At 49.2% G+C, this 14,174-nt stretch overlaps 2 protein-coding genes across 2 annotated transcripts in view; both read left to right on the top strand.

The window, feature by feature from the left end:
• ush2a (Usher syndrome 2A (autosomal recessive, mild)) overlaps positions 1 to 1,714 on the top strand; it is a 436,139-nt gene extending 434,425 nt beyond the window's left edge. The window contains exon 80 of the mRNA XM_045714836.1: positions 1,591 to 1,714. The gene's annotated coding sequence lies outside the window, so the exon portion shown is untranslated. The remainder of the gene's footprint in view (positions 1 to 1,590) is intronic.
• Positions 1,602 to 5,895, top strand: LOC123741652 (usherin). The gene is made up of 2 exons (XM_045714841.1): positions 1,602 to 1,776; positions 4,914 to 5,895. Exons 1-2 carry the CDS (start codon positions 1,639 to 1,641, stop codon positions 5,001 to 5,003), a joined length of 228 nt encoding a protein of 75 aa, XP_045570797.1. The 5' UTR covers positions 1,602 to 1,638; the 3' UTR covers positions 5,004 to 5,895.
• The last annotated feature ends 8,279 nt before the right edge of the window (positions 5,896 to 14,174 follow it).

The raw sequence follows: 14,174 nt of genomic DNA on the forward strand, positions 1-14,174 counted from the left end.
CCAGCCCTAAAATAACACATTATATGTCACAGCTGGTCTAAATATATGGGTAATGACAGTGTTATGACCATATTATAAAAGGTTATGACACGTTATGTCAGCTGTTGTGACATGGTTATGACCATATTATAACATGTGCTGACGCTGGGTGTCAAGTAAAGTGTTACCAAAATATATATATATCATTTTTTTTTTTAATAATGTTTTGTTGTTGGGCATAAAAGACTAAAAACACTGGGAAATCAGCTCCAAGTGATTTTTATTTTTGGAAATCTGTTCCTAAATATTCCCACACATAATAGAGAGACATGTGATCATATTCAAATGGAAGGTTTGAAATGATGATGTTTTAGTCAAGTATTATATCTGCTTGGGCTTCTTGTGGTCAATTTGCAGTGTGCAAATTGTAATTAGGTTCCGGCCCCCTGATCTTCCGCTCAAGAAAAAAATTGCCCTGCGGCTGAATCTAGTTGATGATCCCTGTTCTACATGTTATTAATACGTGTGTGACTCAACACCGTTATGACCCGTATGTATGTATCCTCCTCTTAAGTTGACACGCACTGCAAACTCACACACACACACACACATAGCTGATGTGTCACACACTGCCTCTGCCCCAGCAGTTTGATACGGTAACAGACTGTCTAGAGGACAGCAACGTGACTCTAAAGAGCTACACTATGAACTATGAGGTAGGAGGGGAGAGAGTGTGTGCATGCACCCTACTGTATACAACCTTATTGACTGGTTAAGGGGGAAAGGGAGTGTGCATGCACCCTACTGTATACAACCTTATTGACTGGTTAAGGGGGAAAGGGAGTGTGCATGCACCCTACTGTATACAACCTTATTGCCTGGTTAAGGGGGAAAGGGAGTGTGCATGCACCCTACTGTATACAACCTTATTGACTGGTTAAGGGGGAAAGGGAGTGTGCATGCATCCCACTAACTCTTACACACTTGGCAGGATGAGAGAGTGTGCATGTACCACCCTATAACCCCAAATGGAAGCATGCATGATTTGAGTCTCGGACTAACACATTTACAATCAACTGGTGTCACTGATTTCTCCTGGAAGTGAGATGATTTGGGTGATTCTTGATTCAGCTGTGCCTGGCCTATGTCCTTCTGTTTAGAATTTACATTTTAATGGTTAACAATGACCATTTAATATGGACATGTGTGACATACTGTTTTAGTATGTGGGATACTTCTATTGTATTGGTGTGTGGGTTAATGTTTTAGTATGTGGGATACTTCCATTGTATTGGTGTGTGGGTTAATGTTTTAGTATGTGGGATACTTCTATTGTATTGGTGTGTGGGTTAATGTTTTAGTATGTGGGATACTTCTGTTGTATTGGTGTGTGGGTTAATGTTTTAGTATGTGGGATACTTCTATTGTATTGGTGTGTGGGTTAATGTTTTAGTATGTGGGATACTTCTATTGTATTGGTGTGTGGGTTAATGTTTTAGTATGTGGGATACTTCTATTGTATTGGTGTGTGGCTGATGATTGTGTTGATGAAGGTCGGTATATCATTGCATTTCATCCACCTCTACTTCCTGTTACCCATCACCCCCCCAGGGCCTGACGGACAGTAAGATTGTGGGGGGAGGCTCACGGTTCAGCCCTATGTCGGTCCTCCGCGTGCCCAGCCAATCACAGCTCAGCCACGCCTACTCCCAGAACTCCCTGCACCGCAGCGTCAGTCAACTGATCGAACAGGACAGGAAGTCTCTGATGGGGGAGGGAGGACAAGACTCTGGGCTGGTGAGAGGGGGAGGGGGGACACGGCTCTGGACTGGTGAGAGGGGGAGGAGGGGGACACGGCTCTGGACTGGTGAGAGGGGGAGGGGGACACGACTCTGGACTGGTGAGAGGGGGAGGGACACGACTCTGGACTGGTGAGAGGGGGAGGGACACGACTCTGGACTGGTGAGAGGGGGAGGCGACGACTCTGGACTGGTGAGAGGGGGAGGGACACGACTCTGGACTGGTGAGAGGGGAGGGACACAACTCTGGACTGGTGAGAGGGGGAGGAGACGACTCTGGACTGGTGAGAGGGGGAGGGCACGACTCTGGACTGGTGAGAGGGGAGGGACACGACTCTGGACTGGTGAGAGGGGAGGAGACGACTCTGGACTGGTGAGAGGGGGAGGAGACGACTCTGGACTGGTGAGAGGGGGAGGGACACGACTCTGGACTGGTGAGAGGGGAGGGGACGACTCTGGACTGGTGAGAGGGGAGGAGACGACTCTGGACTGGTGAGAGGGGAGGAGACGACTCTGGACTGGTGAGAGGGGGAGGAGACGACTCTGGACTGGTGAGAGGGGGAGGGGGGGACACGGCTCTGGACTGGTGAGGGGGGGACACGGCTCTGGACTGGTGAGAGGGGGGACACGGCTCTGGACTGGTGAGGGGGTGGGGGGGGACACGGCTCTGGACTGGTGAGAGGGGGAGGAGACGACTCTGGACTGGTGAGAGGGGGAGGGGGACACAACTCTGGACTGGTGAGGGGGGAGGGGGGACACAACTCTGGACTGGTGAGGGGGGAGGGGGACACAACTCTGGACTGGTGAGGGGGGGAGGGGGACACAACTCTGGACTGGTGAGGGGGGAGGGGGACACAACTCTGGACTGGTGAGGGGGGAGGGGGACACAACTCTGGACTGGTGAGGGGGAGGGGGGACACAACTCTGGACTGGTGAGAGGGGGAGGCGACGACTCTGGACTGGTGAGAGGGGGAGGAGACGACTCTGGACTGGTGAGAGGGGGAGGGGGACACAACTCTGGACTGGTGAGGGGGGAGGGGGGACACAACTCTGGACTGGTGAGGGGGGAGGGGGGACACAACTCTGGACTGGTGAGGGGGGGAGGGGGACACAACTCTGGACTGGTGAGGGGGGAGGGGGACACAACTCTGGACTGGTGAGAGGGGGAGGCGACGACTCTGGACTGGTGAGAGGGGGAGGAGACGACTCTGGACTGGTGAGAGGGGGAGGAGACGACTCTGGACTGGTGAGGGGGGAGGGGCACAACTCTGGACTGGTGAGAGGGGAGGGGCACGACTCTGGACTGGTGAGAGGGGGAGGACACGACTCTGGACTGGTGAGAGGGGGAGGAGACGACTCTGGACTGGTGAGAGGGGAGGCGACGACTCTGGACTGGTGAGAGGGGAGGGGACGACTCTGGACTGGTGAGAGGGGGAGGAGACGACTCTGGACTGGTGAGAGGGGGAGGAGACGACTCTGGATTGGTGAGAGGGGGAGGGGCACGACTCTGGACTGGTGAGAGGGGGAGGCCACGACTCTGGACTGGTGAGAGGGGGAGGGGACGACTCTGGACTGGTGAGAGGGGGAGGAGACGACTCTGGATTGGTGAGAGGTGGGAAAGGGGGAGGAGAGGGGACACAACTCTGGACTGGTGAGAGGTGGGAAAGGGAGAGGAGAGGGGACACAACTCTGGACTGGTGAGAGGTGGGAAAGGGAGAGGAGAGGGGACACAACTCTGGACTGGTGAGAGGTGGGAAAGGGAGAGGAGAGGGGACACAACTCTGGACTGGTGAGAGGTGGGAAAGGGAGAGGAGAGGGGACACAACTCTGGACTGGTGAGAGGTGGGAAAGGGAGAGGAGAGGGGACACAACTCTGGACTGGTGAGAGGTGGGAAAGGGAGAGGAGAGGGGACACAACTCTGGACTGGTGAGAGGTGGGAAAGGGAGAGGAGAGGGGACACAACTCTGGACTGGTGAGAGGTGGGAAAGGGAGAGGAGAGGGGACACAACTCTGGACTGGTGAGAGGTGGGAAAGGGAGAGGAGAGGGGACACAACTCTGGACTGGTGAGAGGTGGGAAAGGGAGAGGGAACAGCTCTGCACTGGTGAGAGGTGGGAAAGGGAGAGGAGAGGGGACACAACTCTGGACTGGTGAGAGGTGGGAAAGGGAGAGGAGAGGGGACACAACTCTGGACTGGTGAGAGGTGGGAAAGGGAGAGGAGACACAACTCTGGACTGGTGAGAGGTGGGAAAGGGAGAGGAGAGGGGACACAACTCTGGACTGGTGAGAGGTGGGAAAGGGAGAGGAGAGGGGACACAACTCTGGACTGGTGAGAGGGGGAGGGGACGACTCTGGACTGGTGAGAGGGGGAGGGGACGACTCTGGACTGGTGAGAGGGGAGGAGACGACTCTGGACTGGTGAGAGGGGAGGGGACGACTCTGGACTGGTGAGAGGGGAGGAGACGACTCTGGACTGGTGAGAGGGGAGGGGCACAACTCTGGACTGGTGAGAGGGGGAGGAGACGACTCTGGACTGGGAGAGGTGGAAGAGGAGGGGGACACAACTCTGGACTGGTGAGAGGTGGGAAAGGGAGAGGGGGACACAACTCTGGACTGGTGAGAGGTGGGAAAGGGAGAGGGGACACAACTCTGGACTGGTGAGAGGTGGGAAAGGGAGAGGAGAGGGGACACAACTCTGGACTGGTGAGAGGTGGGAAAGGGAGAGGAGAGGGGACACAACTCTGGACTGGTGAGAGGTGGGAAAGGGAGAGGAGAGGGGACACAACTCTGGACTGGTGAGAGGTGGGAAAGGGAGAGGAGAGGGGACACAACTCTGGACTGGTGAGAGGTGAAAAAAGAGAGAGAGGGGACACAACTCTGGACTGGTGAGAGGTGGGAAAGGGAGAGGAGAGGGGACACAACTCTGGACTGGTGAGAGGTGGAAAAGAGAGAGGAGAGGGGACACAACTCTGGACTGGTGAGAGGTGGGAAAGGGAGAGGAGAGGGGACACAACTCTGGACTGGTGAGAGTGGGAGAAGTAGAAAGTCCTACAATATAATGCTTAAATCCCACTAATGATCTCAGATTGTGTTCCATTATATGATCTCCTAACCATGATGTTGTTTCTGTTGCAGTATGTGGAGGATGATGAGTTTGTTGAAGCCATCAAAGCCTTCAGCTCTGTGAGGAAGGAACACACCATGTTCACAGACACACACCTCTAGATGGGGGACCCCCCCCCACCCCCACAACAACCACAACATCGGGGCTCTCGACACACTACAACTGAACTGAAAACCCAGAACTCAACTTACTAACCCCCAGCAGTCAAAACATGAACACAAACCATGGACCTCAAACTGAAACCATGAACCCTGAACTCAAGTTAAGAATCCTGGATTCAGAACTGAAAGAATCCCAGGCTTTCAAAAAACTCCTATACTCGTCATTATTACTTTATGCCAACTGTCATAACCTGGAAACAGCTAAACATTTCAGCAAGTGTGGAACTCAAAGCAATGCCTCTCACCTCTTTCATTTCAATCATGACAGTTAACCTACTGTAAGTGTGTGGTAACTGTGCCCAGTAAACCTAGCATCAATGACATTTTTAATGGTATTTGTGACAAGACCATTTTTATAATCAGTGTAAAAGCCAACTGTTTATGTGAATGAACTATATCCACAAATGTATCATCTGACAGTGTTTGGTTAATCAATGTTGTGGTAAGTGGTTGACGGAAGTTTTGATGTGGTAATATTTTTCTAGTGCTATGTGGTGCTTCCACACACCTAACATTGTGTTTCAAACTACACTACATGACCAAAAGTATGTGGACGCCTGCTCGTGGAACATCTCATTCCAAAATCATGGGCATCAATATGGAGTTGGTCCCCCCCTTTACTGCTGCATCTTACTGCTATAAAAGAATCCACTCTACTGGGGAGGCGTTCCACTAGATGTTGGAACATTGCTGCAGGGACTTGCTTCCATTCAGCCACAAAAGCATTAGTAAGGTCGGGCACTGATGTTAGGCGATTAAGCCTGGCATTCCAATTCATCCCAAAGGTGTTCGATGGGGTTGAGGTCAGGGATCTGTGCAGGTCAGTCAAGTTCTTCCACAACGATCTTGACAAACCATTTCTGTATGGAGCTTGCTTTCTGCACAGGGGCATTGTCATGCTGAAACAGGAAAGGGCCTTCCCCAAATTGTTGCCACCAAGTTGGAAGCACAGAACCGTCTAGAATGTCATTGTATGCTCTAGCTTTAAGATTTTCCTTCACTGGAACTAATGGGCCTAGCCCGAACCATGAAAAACAGCTCCAGACCATTATTCCTCCTCCACCAAACTTTACAGTTGGCACTGGTATTCGGGCAGGTAGCGTTCTCCTGGCATCCGCCAAACCCAGATTCGTCCGTCGGACTGCCAGATGGTGAAGCGTGATTCATCACTCCAGAGGACACGTTTTCACTGCTCCAGAGTCCAATGTTGGCGAGCTTCACACCATTCCCGCCGACTCTCGACATTGCGCATGGTGATCTTAGGCTTGTGTGCGGCTGCTCGACCATAGAAACCCATTTCATGAAGCTCCTGACAAACAGTTCTTGTGCTGACGTTGCTTCCAGAGACAGCTTGGAACTCAGTTATGAGTGTTGCAACAGAGGACAGGCGATTTTTGTGTGGCCTCTATGCACTCCAGCACTCGGCGACCCCATTCTGTGAATCTGTGGCCTACCACTTCACGGTTGAGCCATTGATGCTCCTAGACGTTTCCATTTCACAATAACAGCACTTATAGTTGACCTGGGCAGCTCTAGCAAGGCAGAAATTTGTCGAACTGACTTGTTCGAAAGGTGGCATCCTATGATGGTGCCACGTTGAAAGTCACTGAGCTCTTCAGTACGGCCATTCTACTGCCAATGTTTGTCTATGGAGATTGCATGGCTGTCTGCTCGATTTTATACACCCGTCAGGTGTGGCTGAAATAGCCGAATCCACTAATTTGAAGCGTTGTCCACATACTTTTGTATATATAGGGTATCGTAGAGATTTTCAGCAAGTTTTCTTGGTACAGTAAATAATGTTGTCGTTTTGTTTTTTTACACTGGCAGTATTAATTTATTAAGGTAAAAAGTATTATATATACAGTTTCTTTTCTTTAATGTGGTCTGGCCTATGTTCATAATGTCTTATAACTGTGTTACATATCTCCATATTCAACTTAGTCTTGAGTCAGCTGTTTATCCCAGACAACTATGACAATCCTTAGGCCAGACAACTATGACAATCCTTAGGCCAGACAACTATGACAATCCTTAGGCCAGACAACTATGACAATCCTTAGGCCAGACAACTATGACAATCCTTAGGCCAGACAACTATGACAATCCTTAGGCCAGACAACTATGACAATCCTTAGGCCAGACAACTATGACAATCCTTAGGCCAGACAACTATGACAATCCTTAGGCCAGACAACTATGACAATCCTTAGGCCAGACAACTATGACAATCCTTAGGCCAGACAACTATGACAATCCTTAGGCCAGACAATAGTTGGAGGAGACATCCTCCAGAGCAGGGATTCCAAAACTAGGTCCTGGGGCCCCCTCCCTGAGCACATGTTTTTGGTTTTTTTGCCCTAGCACTACACAGCTGATTCAAATAAAGCTTGACGATGAGTTAGGACCCCAGGACCTAGTTTGTGAAGGCCTGCGCTAGAGAGATGGCACATGGTTGGCTGTACAGTTGGATGATCTGTGTAGCGACATAGCTGAAGAGAGACAGGCCACTCTAGTGTCCTAGTTTAGATCTCTCTCCCACTCCCCTCTGCCCCTCTCCTGCACCTGGCCTGGTTAGAACATAGACAGTGGCCAGTTGAATAAAACTAATTGTGCAGCTTTGTGTAGAGAGCTAGGCACCAACAGTTCATCAAAATTCTATGTACTAGAATGCTTTTTTTACTTTTTCATGATAAGACACGTCATATTGTAATGAATTTGTTTTTTTGAATGTCTCCCAATTAATAATGTATTTGAGAAATAAATATTGTGATGTAACTTAAACAGTGTGATATGCTGCTGTTGTTGATGGCATTAAAAACCAGTGGGTGGTAGATGCACGCACTTTAGCCGGAATTTCATCCGATGCCACTTTTGTTGGCAATGCACGTTTTGAAGGCAACGTTCCAGCGTTCGCGGAGACCACATTCACGGTAAACGCTGCATATATCGGCTCATTACCTTTAAATAGCACGATCTCCAAAAATCCACGAGCTAATTCAACCCTGGCCTTTAAAATAGACACTCTCCCAACATCAACATTAAATGTGTGGAAACCACAAGGATTGGAGTATGACACAGTTGTCAGAGTTGTGGTTGGTGTTTGAGGTGAGACAGAAGGCTGATATACTGGGTTGTTGTGTTTTACTCCATCAGTACAGACTAGAGGAGACGTCAGAGAGGACAGAAGGCTGATATACTGGGTTATTGTGTTTTACTCCATCAGTACAGACTAGAGGAGACGTCAGAGAGGACAGATGACTGATATACTGGGTTATTGTTTTACTCCATCAGTACAGACTAGAGGAGACGTCAGAGAGGACAGAAGGCTGATATACTGGGTTATTGTGTTTTACTCCATCAGTACAGACTAGAGGAGACGTCAGAGAGGACAGAAGGCTGATATACTGGGTTATTGTGTTTTACTCCATCAGTACAGACTAGAGGAGACGTCAGAAGGCTGATATACTGGGTTATTGTGTTTTACTCCATCAGTACAGACCAGAGGAGACGTCAGAGAGGACAGAAGGCTGATATACTGGGTTATTGTGTTTTACTCCATCAGTACAGACCAGAGGAGACGTCAGAGAGGACAGAAGGCTGATATACTGGGTTATTGTGTTTTACTCCATCAGTACAGACTAGAGGAGACGTCAGAAGGATGATATACTGGGTTATTGTGTTTTACTCCATCAGTACAGACGTCAGAGAGGACAGATGGCTGATATACTGGGTTATTGTTTTACTCCATCAGTACAGACTAGAGGAGACGTCAGAGAGGACAGATGGCTGATATACTGGGTTGTTGTGTTTTACTCCATCAGTACAGACTAGAGGAGACGTCAGAGAGGACAGAAGGCTGATATACTGGGTTATTGTGTTTTACTCCATCAGTACAGACTAGAGAAGACGTCAGAAGGCTGATATACTGGGTTATTGTGTTTTACTCCATCAGTACAGACTAGAGAAGACGTCAGAGAGGACAGAAGGCTGATATACTGGGTTATTGTGTTTTACTCCATCAGTACAGACTAGAGGAGACGTCAGAGAGGACAGAAGGCTGATATACTGGGTTATTGTGTTTTACTCCATCAGTACAGACTAGAGGAGACGTCAGAAGGATGATATACTGGGTTATTGTGTTTTACTCCATCAGTACAGACTAGAGGAGACGTCAGAGAGGACAGATGGCTGATATACTGGGTTATTGTGTTTTACTCCATCAGTACAGACCAGAGGAGACGTCAGAGAGGACAGAAGGCTGATATACTGGGTTATTGTGTTTTACTCCATCAGTACAGACTAGAGGAGACGTCAGAGAGGACAGAAGGCTGATATACTGGGTTGTTGTGTTTTACTCCATCAGTACAGACTAGAGGAGACGTCAGAAGGCTGATATACTGGGTTGTTGTGTTTTACTCCATCAGTACAGACTAGAGGAGACGTCAGAGAGGACAGAAGGCTGATATACTGGGTTGTTGTGTTTTACTCCATCAGTACAGACTAGAGGAGACGTCAGAGAGGACAGAATGCCTATGACAGGTGGTACATCGAGACATTACACTGACAAAAAGCCTTATGAAAATGTCATCATCTACCAACAGATAAACAGAATGCTTGTCAACAACAGCGTTTTGTGGAGAAACCAATATTAAAACCACACTAAACTGTATGAAGTTTAGACATATGTAGTAGGTGACAGAAAGGCATACATTTATCAATGTACCCAGCGTTGTCTGAACCTTGAGTTTACACAGATCCCTCTAGTGGAGTCCCATTGTAGTAACTCACCCTGGCCACCCAAACCCCTCTACCAAGCAGTAGAACTGGAGCTGCAAAACTAAGGCCTGCCATTCAACAAGTATTAGGTCCTTCATGTCAACCAATTCACATCACAGACACACACAAGCCTAAGGGGATGGTATTTCAGCGAGCCATGTAGCTGTCAGTTTTGTTTTTATGTCCCTTAAAAAGGGACACACCAAACTGGCAGTTACGACTGTTCCCCAACTCAAGGATGCCATTTTGACAAGGGCAACAGTAGCTGCATGTTCACAGGCACATTCACAGCTATTGTCAACGTTTTAAAAAGTGCTTGTAGCAGACAGTATGGCCCTTGGCAGCTCACACATTCAGATGCAGCAACATCACTTTATTACACTCATAAATCACACTGCTATCAAATGCCATTTTCTGACAACAAAGTTGCTAACGTCTCTAAAGGGAAGGTTACTCTCCTGAGGTCAGCGCTGCTGCCAAGTGTGTTAAAGACACCGTCTGGGACACACACACACTCTGACAAGTGTATCCACACCAACCTGGCGCTTCCTCCCTGCGTTACCCACTGAAATATAACAGACATGTTGATCACATGACAGTCTATCGAAAGACTATGACCTAGATTCATTCAGATGTAGCATTAAATGGCAATAGTGGACACCCGCATAGCTGTTGTTTTGGTGGTGTCGTAGGTATAACTGCTTAGAACTGTCAAATCGGTGATCAGCTGCTCGTGTGGTCATTGTCGCGAAGCCCGTCACACCCATCCCACTCACGTTAGAAGTTCAGAACGAGAAAGTGTTGGCTATATAGTTATAATGACACTCAAATTGAGAAATCAATCAACTAAATAATACGGATTTATATCAGACTAACAAAGGTGTATGTTACAACACACATTCCCGTGGAGCTCAGTTGGTAGAGCATGGAGCTCAGGTGGTAGAGCATGGAGCTCAGTTGGTAGAGCATGGAGCTCAGTTGGTAGAGCATGGAGCTCAGTTGGTAGAGCATGGAGCTCAGTTGGTAGAGCATGGAGCTCAGTTGGTAGAGCATGGAGCTCAGTTGGTAGAGCATGGAGCTCAGTTGGTAGAGCATGGAGCTCAGTTGGTAGAGCATGGGGCTCAGTTGGTAGAGTATGGATCTCAGGTGGTAGAGCATGGGGCTCAGTTGGTAGAGCATGGAGCTCAGTTGTTAGAACATGGAGCTCAGTTGGTAGAGCATGGAGCTCAGTTGGTAGAGCATGGGGCTCAGTTGGTAGAGCATGGAGCTCAGTTGGTAGAGCATGGAGCTCAGTTGGTAGAGCATGGGGCTCAGTTGGTAGAGCATGGGGCTCAGTTGGTAGAGTATGGAGCTCAGGTGGTAGAGCATGGGGCTCAGTTGGTAGAGCATGGAGCTCAGTTGGTAGAACATGGAGCTCAGTTGGTAGAGCATGGAGCTCAGTTGGTAGAGCATGGGGCTCAGTTGGTAGAGCATGGAGCTCAGGTGGTAGAGCATGGAGCTCAGGTGGTAGAGCATGGAGCTCAGGTGGTAGAGCATGGGGCTCAGGTGGTAGAGCATGGAGCTCAGGTGGTAGAGCATGGAGCTCAGGTGGTAGAGCATGGAGCTCAGGTGGTAGAGCATGGGGCTCAGTTGGTAGAGCATGGAGCTCAGTTGGTAGAGCATGGGGCTCAGTTGGTAGAGCATGGAGCTCAGTTGGTAGAGCATGGGGCTCAGTAGGTAGAGCATGGGGCTCAGTTGGTAGAACATGGGGCTCAGTTGGTAGAGCGTGGGGCTCAGTTGGTAGAGCGTGGGGCTCAGTTGGTAGAGCGTGGGGCTCAGGTGGTAGAGCGTGGGGCTCAGGTGGTAGAGCGTGGGGCTCAGGTGGTAGAGTGTGGAGCTCAGGTGGTAGAGCGTGGAGCTCAGTTGGTAGACCGTGGGGCTCAGGTGGTAGAGTGTGGGGCTCAGGTGGTAGAGCGTGGGGCTCAGGTGGTAGAGCATGGGGCTCAGGTGGTAGAGCATGGAGCTCAGGTGGTAGAGCATGGAGCTCAGTTGCTCAGTTGGTAGAGCATGGAGCTCAGTTGGTAGAGCATGGGGCTCAGGTGGTAGAGCATGGGGCTCAGGTGGTAGAGCATGGAGCTCAGTTGGTAGAGCATGGGGCTCAGTTGGTAGAGCATGGAGCTCAGGTGGTAGAGCATGGAGCTCAGTTGGTAGAGCATGGGGCTCAGGTGGTAGAGCATGGGGCTCAGGTGGTAGAGCATGGGGCTCAGTTGGTAGAGCATGGCGCTTGCAATGTCAGGGTTGTGGGTTTGATTCCCACGGGACCAGTACGAATAAAGTATGAAAATGTAAGCACTCACTACTGTAAGTCGCTCTGGATAAGAGCGTCTGCTAAATTACTAAAATGTAAAAAAAAAAGTTCAAACTTAGAATCCTGACTAGAACCCAAAAATGTGATCATATTACTCCAGTGCTAGCCTCCCTACACTGGCTTCCTGTTAAGGCAAGGGCTGATTTCAAGGTTTTACTGCTAACCTACAAAGCATTACATGGGCTTGCTCCTACCTATCTTTCCGATTTGGTCCTGCCGTACATACCTACACGTACGCTACGGTCACAAGACGCAGGCCTCCTAATTGTCCCTAGAATTTCTAAGCAAACGGCTGGAGGTAGGGCTTTCTCCTATAGAGCTCCATTTTTATGGAATGGTCTGCCTACCCATGTGAGAGACGCAGACTCAGTCTCAACCTTTAAGTCTTTACTTAAGACTTATCTCTTCAGTAGGTCCTATGATTAAGTATATTCTGGCCCAGGAGTGTGAAGGTGAACGGAAAGGCTGGAGCAACGAACCGCCCTTGCTGTCTCTGCCTTGCCGGTTCCCCTCTCTCCACTGGGATTCTCTGCCTCTAACCCTATTACAGGGGCTGAGTCACTGGCGTACTGGTGTTCTTCCATGCCGTCCATGGGAGGGGTGCGTCACTTGAGTGGGCTGAGTCACTGACGTGGTCTTCCTGTCTGGGTTGGCGCCCCCCCCCCCCCCTTGGGTTGAGCCATGGCGGAGATCTTTGTGGGCTATACTCGGCCTTGTCTTAGGACGATAAGTTGGTGGTTGGAGACATCCCTCTAGTGGTGTGGGGGCTGTGCTTTGGCAAAGTGGGTGGGGTTATATCCTGCCTGTTTGGCCCTGTCCGGGGGTTTCATCGGATGGGGCCACAGTGTCTCCTGACCACTCCTGTCTCAGCCTCCAGTATTTATGCTGCAGTAGTTTATGTGTCGGGGGGCTAGGGTCAGTCTGTTACATCTGGAGTATTTCTCTTGTCTTATCCGGTGTCCTGTGTGAATTTAAATATGCTCTCTCTAATTCTCTCTTTCTCTCTTTCTTTCTCTCGGAGGACCTGAGCCCTAGGACCATGCCTCAGGACTACCTGGCATGATGACTCCTTGCTGTCCCCAGTCCACCTGGCCGTGCTGCTGCTCCAGTTTCAACTGTTCTGCCTGCGGCTATGGAACCCTGACCTGTTCACCGGACGTGCTTGTTGCACCCTCGACAACTACTATGATTATTATTATTTGACCATGCTGGTCATTTATGAACATTTTAGCATCTTGACCATGTTCTGTTATAATATCCACCCGGCACAGCCAGAAGAGGACTGGCCACCCCTCATAGCCTGGTTCCTCTCTAGGTTTCTTCCTAGGTTTTTGGCCTTTCTAGGGAGTTTTTCCTAGGGAGTTTTTCCTAGCCACCATGCTTCTTTCACATGCATTGCTTGCTGTTTTAGGCTGGGTTTCTGTACAGCACTTTGAGATATCAGCTGATGTACGAAGGGCTATATAAATAAATTTGATTTGATTTGATTTGATTAACAAGGCTGCATGGGATTATTACTAATGCGACTCGGCGCACCCAATGGCAATGTCCGTGATATGTAGAACACCGGGAGCCATTTACTAATTCGACACCTCCAACATTGCCTAAATAAAAACAATGAAACCGCTATGCCGTTAAGGCAAAACTGATTGAATCTATCCCTATGAGTCAATCAAGTTTGCTATTGCTGGATGGAGCAAAAGCCTGCACCCCTATTATACCCAGCTTTACAATACAAGGTTACCAGGTTAGTGTGAATACTACTAGCCAGCTAAACCCAAGCTGAACCATAGGGTTATAAATAGGTCCAGTCTTTAGACTTCATCCTGTCTAGTCATCTCAGACACAACAGCAGTGCCAACAGGTGAATAACAGATTAGTACATTACCATAGGTCAGTAAGCACTGATACATACTATATACAGCTACATAATAATGTGTTTGTACATACAGTGTTATACAAAATGTTATAACGAGCAACATAAA

This window comes from Salmo salar, chromosome ssa01 (assembly GCF_905237065.1).
Source record: "Salmo salar chromosome ssa01, Ssal_v3.1, whole genome shotgun sequence".
NCBI classification, from domain to species: Eukaryota; Metazoa; Chordata; class Actinopteri; order Salmoniformes; family Salmonidae; genus Salmo; species Salmo salar.

What these genes read in the sequence shown, in the direction of transcription:
- LOC123741652 (XM_045714841.1), top strand. Translation starts at nt 1,639, where the DNA reads ATGTCGGTCCTCCGCGTGCCCAGCCAATCACAGCTCAGCCACGCCTAC. An exon ending in GAGGACAAGACTCTGGGCTG is followed by an intron (nt 1,777 to 4,913) that starts GTGAGAGGGGGA and finishes TTTCTGTTGCAG; the next exon opens with TATGTGGAGGATGATGAGTT.